The sequence below is a fragment of the Ixodes scapularis genome, unplaced genomic scaffold (genome assembly GCF_016920785.2).
Source record: "Ixodes scapularis isolate PalLabHiFi unplaced genomic scaffold, ASM1692078v2 PGA_scaffold6__148_contigs__length_123643588, whole genome shotgun sequence".
Classification (NCBI taxonomy): Eukaryota; Metazoa; Arthropoda; class Arachnida; order Ixodida; family Ixodidae; genus Ixodes; species Ixodes scapularis.
Window position 1 is genome coordinate 25155961 of NW_024609881.1, and position 16215 is coordinate 25172175.

The 16215-nt window shown below is 44.6% G+C and overlaps 1 protein-coding gene across 5 annotated transcripts in view; it reads left to right on the forward strand.

Annotated features, from left to right (window-relative positions):
• The first annotated feature begins 8631 nt into the window (after positions 1–8631).
• LOC115309148 (zinc finger protein OZF) overlaps positions 8632–16215 on the forward strand; it is a 40604-nt gene continuing 33020 nt past the window's right edge. Inside the window, exons 1-2 of one of the 5 annotated variants that reach the window (XM_040217720.1) lie at positions 8649–8704; positions 11689–11792. In XM_040217720.1, coding sequence (XP_040073654.1) covers positions 11765–11792 — 28 coding nt within the window. In that variant the 5' untranslated portion in view covers positions 8649–8704; positions 11689–11764. The other 4 variants (XM_040217724.1, XM_040217722.2, XM_040217719.1 and 1 more) reach the window with 4 other exon arrangements.

Sequence of the window (16215 nt, forward strand, 5' to 3'; positions counted from 1 at the left end):
TTCTTTTTGAAAGTGATGAATGCGCCAGTATTTCCGACGACAAATCCTGCTGCCTTTCCGATTACTCGGAATCCGATGAGAGTTCAACGGACAGTGAGAAAAGTGTTGAAAACGATGCGAATCTTGAAAGCATTTCATCGACTTCGGCGTCTGCACGTCAGTGGAACTGGGAGAAGAGGGACAACCAGCCTGCTCAGTTCACCTTTGTAGAAACCCCAGGTGTGTCAGCAAGGGTTCAACGCAGTCTTAGTGAGAAGACAAGCGCCTTGTCGACCTTTTCCGTGTTTGCAAGTCATGATTTTTGGGCGTCTGTCTCTGCTGAGACAAATCGCTACGCCGAACAAGAGATGGGCGACGAGGATCGTCCCAAGAAATGCTATGAGGAGCAATGGTTTGACACCACTCCGGATGAGATAAAGGCATACTTTGCCTTGTGCATCATTATGACGCAAGTGAAAAACACACAGTCAAAATGAACTGGTCCAAAAGGTCCATAGTGGAGACCCCAATTTTCGGCAAAACGATGTCCTATGTGAGGTTTCTGCTAATCTCTCGATTTCTATCATACTGCGAAGAACTACTGAAGAAGAGGAGATGACCAGAAGTCCTGGTATAGAGCACGAGATACGCCTGAAAGCCAAGGAAACGTTTTTCTTTATTTTGATGCAAATTGCTTGATTTAAATAAAGCTTTCTGTACGATCTTTAAAGAAAAAAAATGAGTAGGCAAGGGGTTAAGGTCGGTTGGCTACATGCATTTTCTGCGTGCAGAGCGTGAGAAGTGTTAGGCTTTCTGCATAAACCTTTAATTTAAATGGCAGTCTTTCTCCGTTCATGACAGTATTGTCAGGGTGTCTACTAACCGGGAATTCTCAGGGATTTTGAATAGTCTGGAAGATCTCAGGGAAAACTCAGGGAATTAGTGCTTCTATCAGGGAATTTCTTTTTTATTTTTATTTTTTTTAAGTGTTGCAGATGGATTCTCACAGTCCAAAATTCTTCAGATATCAATGGGATGGGCCAAACGTACAGATTGCGACACTGTTAGCACGAACAGTTGACAGGCGTCAGATTCATACCCGTGGCGCCACCTAGCCGCTTCTGATGGCGAACCTTGCCAATGCACAGAAACATTATAGGGTTCGAGAGTACCATGACCTGCTCTAAAACAATGTTCAGACCGGCTCATTTGAGGAGCTCGGGTTTGTTTTTCTCGCGATTTTGTATTTTGTCTTGTCTGCTTTGACATTCTTCGTCCGTGTGCCCACCATGTCTGGTGTTTCTGTTCTCTGCGTCCTTAGCTACGTCTGCTTCGGGTTCTGTCGTGTTATTTTAGAGGTGAATTTCGTCAAAGTGCCCGCTTCAACTAGCGGTCGTAGGGGACATTTTGGCGTCCGCTTTGGCGTTTTCGGGTTGTCGGTGCTCTTTCTTGACGTCGCGTCTCTCCAAAGGGAATATCGTTGAAGTGCTCGCGACAGCTAGCGTTCGTAGGGGACATTTTGGCGTCCGCTTCGGCGTTTTCGGCTTGTCGGCGCTGTCTCTTAACGTCTCATCTCTCTGAGGGGAATGTTGTCGAAGTGCTTGCGTCGGCTAGTGGTCGTTAGGGGCTTTTTGGCGTCCGCTTCGGCGCTTTCGGCTTGACGGCGCTCTTTTATGACGTCCTGTCTCTCCAAAGGGAATGTCGTCGAAGTGTTTGCTTCGGCTAGCGATCGTAGGGGACTTTTTCTCGTCCGCTTCGGCGTTTTCGGCTTGTCGGTGCTGTTTCCTGAGTCGCGTCTCTCTGAAGGGAATATCGTTGATTTGCTCGCATTGGCTAGCGGTCGTAGGGGACATTCTGGTGTCCGCTTCGGTGCTTTCGGCTTGTCGGCACTGTTGCTTGACGTCTTTGTTTACCTTGTTTACCTTTTTCTTTCCCTGTTATTGCTCCCGTTTTTCTTCTAGAGCGCAGCCCTTAGGCACCCGTTTCCGGCTTGAATGGCGTCGCTGTCAGCGTAACCGTGAGGTCAGGTGACCCCCCCCCCCCCCCTGAAGTCACATGACTTCATGGGGGGGGGGGGGGGGTCATGTGAACCTCAGTTTACCTTTTTTTTATATTTTATTCGCCATAAATTTTGCTAACCACTCCGTTCTGTTTTCGTTTTGAATATAATAAAAGTTACTCGTTACAATTAAAATTATTATGTTTTTTTTTATTTTATAACATGCTTTTTAGAGAGTGACAGCATCTGGCAACATGGTGTCAGCCCATCTTGACCTAAAACAGAGCTCTGTGTCACTCAGGGAAAACCTGGAAAACTCAGGGAATTTGAAAATGTCAACTTGGTAGACACCCTGATTGTGAACTGGATGTTGATTCCAATGTAGCAGTGCTGAAGCGGCGGGTCAGCCCTAACGGCAAATATTTTAAATTTTTTTTATTGGATTGAGATTGGCTACAGCAGGTAAGATTGGTTACAGCAGCTAAGTCCCCTGGAATACAAGCTCAGCCATGCTTTAGCTTTTTCTCTATAGTGTCCTTTGCACCATTGCTTGAAACTTGCAGTGTGATATTTCTTTTCAGCAAATGCAGATTTTGGTCTGCTGAAATAAATTTGGCACTGGCAGATAGAGTAGCTTTTTAGAGCATTCCAATTTTGTCATCGTCGGCATAGAACTTATTGCCAAATTGGTGTATGCAGAAATAGAACTGATGTGCCAATTGTGCCATTGTGCATTTATAATCACTTTTCATGCGCCACACTGACACAAAAGTAGGTATAAATAAGGACGAAATCACGCCAAGGTACGCCTGTCTCAGCTCGGAGAAAAAGCTTGCTCTGAGAACCTCCTGGGTTCGTTCCCCACCCCCGCCTGTTTTGATCTGGATGAGTTTCGTACTGGCACGCGTTTCTGCAATCACTACTGCGTGATGCACATTAAAACCGCAGGTTAGCAGTTGTACTGCACTTTCTAAATTTCTCATCTACAGCTAAGCGACCGTTCACCCGTTGAGGCATACCAACATCAAGGCTGTACGAATATACAAGCAACACAATTTTTTTTCAAGGTGCGCCCCAACTGAAATTTTAAACGAGTCTCATCGAAATTAGCCGTCTCGGAGTTTCTGTTTGATGCACTGACACCGGAACTTCCGGCCCAAAGGGAATTCCGGTGGATCCGAATCCGAAGCTCTGTATCCGGAGGAATGTTGCTGCCATGGTTATACTTCGTTTCAGCTTAGAACAGTTGTTACAGCATCCCTCATTGCAATGCTTCTGCTACCAGACCTCTTTGAAGCCATTTGCTGCCGCTCTGCTTTATCTTAGTCCACACGCAGATGCTATGAGTGCAAGCTCCAAACTTTCCGCATCCCTGCCAAGAATGTGCGGTTGTGCAGCGCAAGCACTGTTCAAAGTCGCATTCTGGCGGTTGTTGCATCGGCTGCGTCCAGTCATATAAGTATGGCTGCCGTTGCTGTGTGCTTTTCTGGATTCCTGGAATCACTTCATCTGAATAGTGGAGCAAACAGCACTGCCATATTGCTATAAACTCAAATGTATTTAAGCTTGCACTCCTCCCTCTTGGCTGTTTTTGCGTGACTATAGATGTTTCCACTGTTTACAAAAATCGCAGTTCCCACGTGCGAAATCCGAGTCCAGCCAGGGTTCGCTCGCAATTGCAGCCAGCCTAAAACTTCGTCCATAACACGAAAACACATCACTGAATGCGCCCGAATACGCATTAATGGAAAGGTGTATTGCAAACCCCCAGCCCGCTTTGGCCCGCCCCGAGGGCCCACGCAGAAAACTTCGGAACATAAGAAAGGCGAGCGAGCGGCGAGGCGTATGACGGAGCAAGGTACGAGCTGAAAGCTGTGTCTACCTCTCTGTTTATATTTACCTCTTTTGCAAGCCGGTTCCATCACGTGTCACACTGTCGTGCAGTTTTGCTTTATATGTTTTGTGTAATTTTCGTATAATTTCGAGAGAAATGTTTCAAATAAAACTAATTAAAACTGCCTTTCACATGGAGTTATCAGCATGCCATATTTCTTTGAATTTTGAAGACCAGGTGACACTTAGCTTCTATTTTAACATTCTTAAAACTCGTATGCTGCTCCCAACTTGCTTTAAGACCTCGTTTTTGCTGCTCCCAGCCTGCTACAAACTAGTTTTTTATGCTTCAAAGATGCTTTGCTCAGTTCCATCCCTGGAGTGTGTGGCGCAATAGTGGAGAATTTTGGTGCCAATTCCAACAGTAGCGAGTTTTAGAATAGGGGCCGCCAACATTAAGCTGCCCCTAAGCAATGAGGGGGCACGAGCGCGGCGATACTTGCTATACCGGCGTATAATGGGGTTTTTTGTGACGTCTTTGCATTTCTCGCTCGCAGCGGCAAGACGGCTAACGAAATGAATGAGGTGAGAGATATAAAGAAATGTCAGATTTAGCACTCAAACACTTTGTGTAGCTTGTGTCATTTTGGGGGAAGGTAAAACCCCAACCTACCCATTTTTCTACAAATCATAAATGTTTGGATGTTGGAAGTCGAGTGCACTGTCCAGATCGATATGATTCAAACGTGTATAAGCACTCCTGTCGTTTTCTATGTCACAGTAAGCCTTTTGAGAGCAAATCTTTCATGTGGAGCTTGTTCCTTGTTTGACGTTTCACGATTTCACTCAAGTTTGCCTTAATTAAGGGGTCTTCAGTGCACAAAAGGATGTCGCCCCACTGTCTCGTAAAGTGTGGTGATGTTTATAAAGGTGATCATTAATTTAGCGCACCGTCCAGTCAGTCCGACGAGGCTTCTATTACATGTCGGTAGGATCCAGTACATCACACCTGTGGTACAACGCACAAATATATGAATTTGATAGAAAGGCTCACCGGAGAGAAGTTCACCCACCTTTTTGCCTGGTCCGGGAGACAAGCTCACCTGGAACTACCGTAAAATACCGCGGAAGAGCCCAGTTCATTCAAGCGCTCACTATTAACTTTGGCAAGCTCGGGCGTGCTGCAAATAGTACGTTAAGTGCCCGATTTGGCCAGACAAGCTCCTCATCCCTAGATTAACTCAGTTTTCAGTGAAAGTGGAGTGGTCGCTCCCACAGAATTTTACGGTAAACTTTTTTATGAAGTTGCGATAAAGTTAGATAATACAACAAAATCTACAGACAGCTGTCATGCAGGGGCGTACGGGGACGTCAGATAGCCGAGCTACGATTCCAATAATTACCCTAAAGGTAAGCTGCTTTTGTCTCCCCTGCACTTGTTGGATGCGTCCAAATCTCGGAGGGGTATGCATTTTAAAGCAGGCTAGGGTGCCTTCATGTGCGCTTTGCATAGAGTGATGCCAACTGCCTGTTTCCCTTTCCCACACCCTCTTCCACCGCCATTTTGTTCCTCATTGTTTCCCCGTGCGCCGGAAACTGGCCTTTGTATCCATCTGTCCTCCCATCCGAGGGGGAAAATGCTAATCCTCCCTCTGTGGATTCCACAACGCTGCTCCGAACTTGTGAGATAAGGTGCTTGTTTCTGCGAGTGTTTTAAGCCCCACGGATTATCGCCGAGAACCAAAATGGCTGCTGGTTTGTGGGCAAGTGGTATTACAAAGGTTGGCATCACCTTAGCAAAGCGCACATGAAGGCTCCCTAGAGCAGGCCAGTCTGCTGCTGTCCTGAGCCCTCCTTCTACTTTCATGTCGACTGCTTTCTCGCTACTTTGCTCATAATTTTGACGTAGCCGAAATAAAGGCAATATCAAGTTTTTTTTTTTATTTTCGAATTGGAAGTACTTGAAATTGAAAGTTCACCTTCTTGGCAAGGACATGAAAATTCAACGGGTAGATTATTCTTGAAATGGAATGGGTTACTTAGTGTGTAGAATAAGTTTCACAATTTTTAGTCTTCTACTAATTGCAATAATCAATTTACTAATGTTGATCCTTTTCGTCTAAGCGTTGATCGTCTGCAAACGTCTCCGAATTTCCGCCTGCTTTTCCTCTTGTCACGTGACAACGCAGCATGTGCGTACTTGCAATCAATCCTCCGCATGAGGCGTCTGCCATTCAGTTGCAAACTCTCCCCATGGATTGAGAGGGAGATCAGTGGATGGACCCTCTCTTCAATCTAGGCTGTCCAGCATGACACCACGGCTTCCATGACGTCATCTGTCGCCACCTCGGGACCACTTTTCATGTATGGGCGCGATAGGATGCTAAACGCACCAATCGGAGACACACTCCAGGCACCATAATGGTGCTACCCTTTGTACGGAGCAGACGACGTGCCGGATGAGAGGAGAGGACATTTCCTTCTCTGCTCTTTTTAATGGAATGGTGGGATTGGTTCAGATAGGCCCGTTTCTTTTCGCCAGGAGGTGCTGTAGCATCTACGAGACGCGACCACAAGAGACCCCTCCGCTGGCTTCCGCGAGATGCCATCAATGCCGCGTCCTAGTGTCCCATTATCCACAATCCATGGGCGTAATGTAGCGTCTCTCAGTGTCCCTCAGCATCTGTCCATGGTTACGAAGAGAGCGTTGTAATCAGTGGTTGTAATGTATACAACATGACGAAAGAACACACTGGCACGCTGGCGCCATCTATGCGGTGACCCTGGAACTGCATTTCGCAAGAACGAAAATTTTTCAGTATTTCCGAGGTCAAATGTGCGTAATACCTATAAGAAAGGCTCATTTTTAACATTGACAAAATTTTTTCGAGCCAAGAAAGAAAGGATAATGCGCAAGAGAAATAGAAAATATGCCGAACCACCAAGTTTACACTGCTACCCAATAGATGGCGCCTGTGTAAGAGGTTCCAAGGCACCAGGTTCTAAGAGGTCACAACTGTGTGAACAGGCCTTTAAGAGAAGGGGGAGCTAAAAATAAACTTTATTTTCTCTGCTACACCTTTCTTTGTTTTTTTTTTGGCTTCTAACTGATGACTTGCAGGTTCAAGTACGAAGCCGTCTTTTAAGCACTGGCATGTCTCCATGTAGCAAAAAATTGCTTGTCCCCCTCTTAATTTTTTGTCATCAGCAGAATGGGCAGAACTGTGAACCGCCTAAACCTGACGGCTTTTCAAACTACGTTTTTAGAAAGGAAGCTATTTTCCTAGGATAAAACGAAAACAAGTGAATAGATAGATAAAATGGCGTGAAAACAACTCGGAAGGGAGAGTAAAGCATCAAAGACGCATGTGTAATGCTCCAAAATTCGGTAAAGTGAAAGATCGTTGAAACGGCGTCAAGCGTCTTCGATGAAATGTCCACCATAGCCTCCTATATGGCTAGTATAATGACGCTAGAGGTTCAACTGGCGCTAGATGCAAATCAAAGCAGACAGCAACCATTTGAAAATTGACTTCCGGCAATGCATTTCTGTGGGGAAAAGTGAGTGCATTTTCTCCTTGCGCTCAATTATAAGAGAAAATATCCCGAATAATATGTACATACTAGGTAGCTTGGAACATTTTTAGTGAGGCAGACGAAAGAATTGGTCAGTTACGTCATTTTTCTTTCAAATGCATTGCATTAAAAACGATGCTAAAACGGCTTCGTATGTATTTTTGTGCACTGTCGGACACTGTTAGCGCGAACACGACGTCGGCGCTTTTCAGCATCTGGAAACCAAGAGAAACGGCGAGATCATAGATCAGCAACTAACCATGCATGTCAATCAAAATAAATTGAAGGCCACATAATAAATTCGGAGTAAGTAAATAGTGCTTTATTCTTTCCGCTCTGTGCAAAGCTGCTTGTTCTAGGTTCAAAGGAGTTTATTGGCTTTACCACCATACAGCCGAGAGCCCGAGGCAGCCAAAATGCAGAAGGCTGTGCATCCAAGTTCTGGCTGCCTTTTCGGCTGTAGTAGAAAATACATGAGAATGAAACTTATATGTACAGGTGTATGTGAGAATGAAACTTTTACATGTGTATGTTAAGTAGAGAATACATGATAACGAAACTTATGTGTACAGGTGAGGTGGGTTGTCTACGAAGTGCGGCTGGTCACAGGATTTATACATCACTGTACCGCACCACGTTCAAAACATCACCCGCACGCTCGCATTCTGTGAGACCAAGTGCCCGATAAAAGCTGCCCGGCAGAGAAAACAATACAAAGTGACACCTTTCACAGCCCACATACTTTATTCTTTACACTCATAATGATGCACCGACGGATAATTTTACAGCGTCACATGTTTGTCACTGAAATGTAACGAAGTTAAACGCCGTTCGCTCATGAAGAAAAATGGACTAACTAGAGCAATTCCTCTTCTACAATGTTAATGAAATTACATTCTGTTCATTACGACTCAAATGACCAAAGTGTTCCAATATATTTTCCGGCGAAAAGACAAAATGCAACCGCAAAAGTAGACTGGTTGCTGTCTGCTCCAGTTTGCGTCAGTCACGGATGTCGCATAAACACTAGCACCATTTGAACCTCTAAGCGTGCATCATAATAACTTTATGTCGTCCACTTATTCGGTCAAACGGCGTTAAATAAAACAGATAAAACGGTGTTTAGCTTAAAAAAAGAAAAACAAAGCAAAAACGGATCTATTTTTGCTGGCTAGGTGGCGCAAGTCGTCGCCCATTTCGGAGGCTAACTGCATTCATCTATCCATCACTCATTTAAGAATGCGAGTCAAACGAAAATGGACGAAGAAATCGGTTCACCTTCCGAGACTTCTTGAGTTTGGTGTATTCAACAACCAGGTACTGTTGTTGGCCTATCTGGCCTATCTTTCAGTCTGAAAACGGAATCCTGAGGTGACAGAGACTTTTAGCAAACCGTTACCGCTGTTCGCATACCGCACTACGGGAGCATTTGAAGCATGTTTTTGAACGCGCGTCCGGGTGATACCGTAACCGTGGGGTGCGGAAAGCGTTTTAAAGGTTCCAGTAGTGCGGAACACGGTAACGGTTTGCTAAAAGTTTTGAAGTAAACGTGAGGAGGCCCTACTCAGTGCTCACGGCCTTGTTTTTAGGCGACTGCTTGCTCCATCCTGGACTGTTCACGTTTATTTTTTCCTGGCTTTTAAAGGGATACTGCAACGAAATTTCGGCGCTCATTTTTTGGTCTCTATGTGTTCAAAAGAGCATTATCACATGGAACATACCAATATCTTGTTAAAAAAGTCTCGAAAAGGAATTTTAAAACGAATTAAACGATTAGCAAAGAGCACCTGGTGGATGTCGCTAACGCCTCGTTTGTAATGCTCGTCTAGGAACCTTGACAGCTAGTGTCGGAGGTTGTCTCGTCTCCGGCCACGACGAGAGAAGGGGGGAGGGAGGAACTCCCCTCTTCCCGAGAATCCCTTTTGTGTGTCGCAGAAGTCGCTGTTGTCCCCCTAGAAGATTATAGAAGATTAACCCGTCACTCAAAATTCATACAAAAGCAGCCGCTTCGGTGGCTGGAACGACTAGGCCATCCTCTCGATGTCAGCCTCGCCGTAGCTTTGCTCGTCTTGAGATGACCTATGTCGCGATTGCGTTGGATGCCACGTGCTCTAAGCTGGGCCTTCTCCGAGCGTTTGCCAGAGTGGGCAGTTTATAACGAAAAATACAGCCACCAGGATCAAAATAAAAACGTGCGATTGTCATTTACGAATATTGTGGATCATATTCAACTTATTTTTGAACACGACGGGAATATTTAAAATTTCGTTGAAGTATCCCTTTAAAGGTGGTTCAACACTCTCCCAGTGTTACTAGGCCGCAGAAACCGAGTGGGCATTCGCGCACTGCACACTTATTTCAGGAATTTGTGTTTTTTATTGTGCGTACAATGTCTTTCGACTGTACTCTTGCCGAGTGTGACTGTACTCTTGCCGAGTGTTCAAGTACCGCCCTAAGGTGTTCAACTCATTCAGCGCTTATTCTGACGGGTTTTAGATCAGCCGCTCCTCACCGACCTTTTTTTTGTCGTAAAGCGGGAGTGGTGCAAACGCTACAAAAGTGAGCAGCAATCTTTTTTGCATTGTTATGCCCGCGCCTTGCTCTCCGCGACACTGTTAGCGCGTGAAAGCCATCCCCGTTTTTATCTGTGTTTTTTACAGCATTCAAGGACACTCATCAAAACTACTCTATTGATAGAAAGTGCTCACTTGGGATGCTAACGTAAGTGGTTGATGCCGGCCAGTACCCTTTCCAACTAAAAGGCGAAACATAGTCAAAGTCGTATTCGCGCTAACAGTGTCGCGCAGCGTATGATCAATCAGCATGGATCAAAGTGGCGATGCAGGTGAATTGGTTCATGATGGAGCTGGAAACGGCGCACCAGTAACAGACAAATTAGGTGTAGATGGGACAAGCGCTGAACTTCCCACTGATTATTTAATGAAAGGAAAAACGCCCAAAGAAATTATACACATAACAATCATGTCAAAACATGCTTCAAAAAGGCTACCTCATTCTTACGTAAACAAACCTAAGTTTGACTGACGCACGTTGCGCCTTCCTTTCCTATCAGCCGTTCCCTCGCAGTTTTATCAACCCTTTTTCCTAGGGTCATGATAAAATTTTGACTTCCACATGCAAGTCGCACAGTGTAAAGGTAGGTGCCCTTCCGCAGTTGATATCAGTGATAGCACGTGCTTGCATGCTCGGCCGACACAACTGCTAGTCTATCCGACGTATGCTCGACCACGGCTCTACAGGATTCGATCAACCACTGCCACCTCGCAATCAATGTGCGTTGTTCTGTGGTTGTTTGTACACTTGTTTAATGTCTCCCACCTATCATCAACCCTGGAGCATAGTTGTGAGATTTTGCGAGGTTCCAACAAAAAGACTGGTACATCGCACTGCCCTGCTATCTTTTTTGTATTATGAGAAAACGTGATTCTTGTCTTCTCGCTACCTACGTTATTGGTGTCCTGTCTTAATCTTTTGAAGTAGCTCTTCGGCCACACACACTAACCTGACGCTGGGTGACCCGCAAATGCCAAGCCATCCTACCTGCCGCCCTATGCTCTGTTGGAGCGTATTGTGGCAAGAATTTTCTAGGGCAGCTTGTGGGCATGATGACGCAACGCCCCTCTTGGCCAGCTTGGAATGAGCAGTGGTTCCACTCCTGCGCCAAATGTGCCATTTTGCACCAGAGGCATGTTTTATACGAAGCATGGATGTTCCTGTAATTCTCGACTAACTCTTACTGTTGTGACTGAACTGACGTTTACATTATTGGGCAGGAGATCGAACTATAGCGGGCGCTTTATCGAGCATGTCCACATAGCCCGGTGTTTACTAACGCAGTATAACAATAAAATTGAACCTTGCCTAGCATTGTCTCGGCACAAGCGCTTTGCTCTGACCAGTGCTTTAGTTGCATGAGGAGCGGCCTTTGAATCGTCATCTTCAATTTCTTGGATCAAGAACAAACACAACATTTTTTGTCCCCAGAGCTCAAGAGCGCCTGCTAGAGGAGTGACTGTCCGATCCCCTCCCCAATATTAGCAGTGCAACAAAAAAAGAAAGGCTTCTTTTAAAAGTGAAGTCCACCTCTAAGCTTTTATAAGTCAGATGGCACAAGCCACCCTCATTGCTAGGGGCACAGGTATTGCTTTTCATTGTTCCTTCATGTTTATAAACCTTTCAATGTGTCTGAAATGTGTCATTCTTCTAGCTGTCTCGTTAGGTTGATGCACTTGATGGCTTTGTTCTTAATTAGTGCTGTTGCTCTTCGTGTTTGATCCCAGGCTTCTCAAGTGGTCCCCTGCCCTCTTTGCCGTCCTGTGAGCCGTCGTACGAACCTGACTTGAGACAGCAGTTTCTATGGAACCGATTCAGTCCTCAAGTCACGGTAAGTCATTTTTTTCAACTTGTTCTATGAACCAAGGACCGGGCACTCTCTAGAATGCAGGTAGTCTTCCCGCCTGTGTTCTGGAAAATGGGCAAAATCGAAAGTCACTTAGGAAGACGGCATAGGAAGCAGAAAAAGGGATGGTGTTAGGCCAGAATGGAAAACATAAAGAATTAATGGGACCATGAAATTACCTTTTTACTTTTGCCAAATAATTTTTCATTAAACACCGAGCAGGCATCCGTTTTCGTTTCGGTTTATTAACTTTTACACAAAAAATTATTGAAATATCGAGGTTTTCTTCCTCTCCAACTCGCCGCAATTTTGACGGTTGTGACGTGCTCTGTCATCGGAACCAGAAGTTCTCTCGGCAGTAGGAGAATGGGAGCATCAGTGGTGAGCTGGCGGTTTGCTGGTAGGTTTTGCCGCAGGGTTTTAGTGCGCTGATGCGCTGATGTTGCCGACATATTTTCTGAATCAGCGCCTCATCACCGCGATAGCCGTGGACACATCGTCGCTGAGTGAAATGAAATGAAATGGAGTGAAGTGGAGGCATCCATTTTTTCTTGCATTGTGATTTGAAAGGAAGGGGGGGGGGGGGGGGAGCGAAAGAAGAAGGAATAAAGTATTTTAAAAAGTTGAAGGTGACGAGGCTGAAGGAATGGCAGAAGGGGTTAGTGAAGTGGTTTAAGGATAAAGGGGGGGTGTTATTATGATATGGTAAAATGCTAGAGTTATTACAGTAGTATGGTAGAATAGACCCTTTCCGGAATTCAGTCTGGCCACATTGATCACTATCACCATCATCTGAAAACGGCATATGTGCTATACTAATGGCGGCCTTCTGTTTACTGATGAAGGAAGAAGTTGAAGATGCTCCTGAGCAGATGATTCGAGGCCTATACATTCGAGGTGTTAGCGCGACGTGAAGCAGGAATCGGAAGCAAGAGCTGCGTAAGCGTTCATTTCTAACTCAGTCCCAGTCAATCTGTTAGTATAGCACTCAACCGGCTTCAAAGCCTCTTGATGTATAGGACTCTATCAAGGCGTCGGGTTGGCGCTTCTTTCCGACTGGCTGCATTTGTTTCGCCATCGACACTAAAAGAGATTGAAAAATAATTGTAGTGAAGTGAACATTCTCGTTTACCGTTGACCTTTAAGTGATGGTGCCCCATTAAATACTGCAGACCACAGGCTCATTGCCGCCATTAGTATAGTAAAAGATAAACTGCCATTTGAGTCACCAGATGGCACTGAATTCCGGAAAGGGTCTATTATATTTCCAAAAGCGAGTGTTATGACGCATCAACGGCAATACTGCAAAACCCTTTATTTTTGCGGCCCTTCTTTTTCACAAATTGGTTAATAAGGGTATAATCGTGGCCACTGAATTTTGCGAGTTCTAGATGCCTGCACTGGAACTCTAAAATCAGAAATTTTTGCGTGCCCTTAAATTTTGCAAATTTTTCAATAGCGAAAATTAAGGGCTCGCGAACATTAAAGATTTTACAGTATTCAAATGCTTTTTCTTTTCTTATGATTTTAAAGTATCTTCACTTTTTACCTTTAAAAAAATGTGTCCCTAATATAATCCTATTACATAAAACATTTGGCATGGACGTCTGTAGGATATCTAGAATGCAACTGCTACGGTTTGATTAACTTGTGTCAGCCCTAATAATATTGTGCCCTTGCAATTATTAGTAAAAAAAGAAATGAGATCTCGCTTCCATTATTCTTGTTAATTTCACTCTGTGGTTTAAAAGGAGCAAATTAGCTCTTTTTATTTGGCTCTTTTAAGTGTTTCATATATCCATTGCATCCAGAACATGAAAAACCAGCTTATCAAAATGCCATATTTATAAAAAAAGGAGTTGAAGCATTATAACTTGAAAGTTTTACTCAGTTATCATAAATAATAGTACAAATGTCCCCTTGAGCGTGTCTCCTTCAACATACTCAATGCTGTACATGCTAAGAGAACAATTAATAGAGTGAATTGTTGTTAAGTGTTTTCTGGAACTGAAATAAAAAGGGCAGTGAGATATTAATCCACTCATTTGAAGCCGAACTGCAGTAATTACTACTGTAAAGTTCCGAGAGAATGCCCGCCCCCGAGAAATCGCCCATCCCGTTTTTTTGGCTGAATATCTAGCATAAAAATGCCAAAACATTGCCCCCCCATCCCCATTCGGACGTCACGCAATGTGTGACTGGAATCGCATTGGCCGCGCAATCTGCTGTACTGGTACTCCTGATAAGTGAGTTCATGGCGGATTTCCGCGTTTTTGTTTGCGCGAGCTTTATGCACGATATCAGCTCTTGTAACATATGAGTTGTTCTTGCGTGTATATTTCATTGCAAAATGTGAATCTGCTGCATCTGCGATCTGCGGTATTCGTTCCTACGACATGAGCATATAAGAGTTTGCAGCGCACTCCCGCATTTTTTCCACGACCTGCTTGGGCTATATTGATCCTGTAACGCATGAGCTGGTCCCATGTGTAAATTGCATTGTGAAATACAATTCTGCTGTGTCCGCGATATTCATTTCCGTAACATATGAGTAACATCTGCGCATGCAATATTGGTTCCCGTGACACACAAGTTTGTAGCGAGTTCTTGCGTGTTTATTGCACCATAAAACGAATCTGCTGCTTCCGCAGTTGGCGGTGTTCATTCCCATAAAATACAAGTTCTCAGCAGGTTTTCGCTGGTCCTTTGCACGGTAAAACGCGAATCTGGTGCATCCGCAACCTGTGGTATACTTTCCCATGACTCAAGAGTTTGTAACAAATCCCCGTGTTTTTATGGCATCATTAAATGCAGATTTGTGGTGCCTGCGATCTGGAGTATCGGTTCCCGCATCACAGGGTTTGTATTGGGTGCCCCTGTGTTTATCACTAATTTTTGATAAAGTTTTGCTGTTGCATTGCCAAAGATAACACACCCCTTGTTTTTCATAATTTATCTCTTCATTTTGGGTGGGCGTTCCTTCGCAACTTTACAGTAGTTATTTTGAAAGTAATTTACTTTCTTTGTTGAGCTTTCCATGTGTCTCCTAATACTGTTTTATTTTAGGAGATGAAGCTGCACTGTCGGGGAAGACCAGCTGCCCTCTGAAAGCCAATGGGGACATCTGGTTTGGATGCTGTTCCTGCACCTACTTCACTAGAGATCATCATGGAATTGTGAGCCACTTGGTTGCCCATGGTGATGAACAAGTGAAGTGCCACCATCCTTCCATATTTCCTGACTCCAAGTTCAAAGTGCACAGCAGCTCTCAAAAGCACAAAAGTGATAAGCTTTTCAAGTCGTATCCTGACGTCTTTATTCCGAATTCCTCTGTGCTTGAGCGTAATCGGACACACACAGGTGAAAAGCCATTCAAGTGTGAGCTCTGCCCCCAAGAGTTTACACGCAGTTCCTCTTTAAAAAACCATAATCGAATACACAGTGGTGAAAGACCTTATAAGTGCAATCTGTGTCCCCAAGCCTTTGCTCAAAATTTCCAGCTGAGAACCCATCATGTAAAACACAGTGGCGAAAATCCTTACAAGTGCGAGCTATGTTCCAAAGCCTTTGCTTCCAGGGGCGGTCTGGTCTACCACAAGAAAACACACACAGGTGAGAAGCCGTTCAAGTGCAAGCTGTGCTCCAAGGCCTTTCCCCAGAATTTCCATCTGGAAAACCATATTCGAATGCACACTGGTGAAAAACCTTACAAGTGCAAGCTATGTTCCCAAGCCTTTTCTCAGATGTCACATTTGGAAAGACATAATCACAGACACATCGCTGAGAAGCCTTTTAAGCCTTTGCTTCTCAGGCCTTTGCTTCCTAAGCCTTCTCAGGCCTTTGCTAAAGATAGCAGTCCGATCTATCACAACCAAACACACATGAAAAGCCATTGAAGTGCATGCTCTGTCTCCAAGTCGTGCGAAGTGCTGCCTGGCCCATCATAATCAAACACGCACAGGTGAAAAACCATATATACGTGGAAACTGTGCCTAAAACCTTTTTTACCATTCCGGTTGGATCTGACATAATCAAACACACAGTGGCCAAAAACTTTATAAGAGCACAAGCAATGTCCCAAAAGCCTTTGCTGAGATCAGGAGTGTCAAGCACGTGGGCCGTATGTGGCCTGTGACTCGTTACGATGTGGCCTGCTGGCAACCTGCTGTGAGCTGTCCTTTCCATGTCTGGAGCACTAGAAATGGCACCCGGCAATATGATCTCATGTCGCCGATTCGTTTCTACTCGAAACATAGCTCAACTCTTATAATGTATTCACATAGTTTGCAGTGTTTTGTTTTTACTGGCTTTTTGTTCCGTTTTAATTTTTGCTGCCCAGCTTTATGTCGTGTTAGTCACTTGAGCAACAGTTCCACTATTATAGACCCTTTTCAAGACAAATGCCATC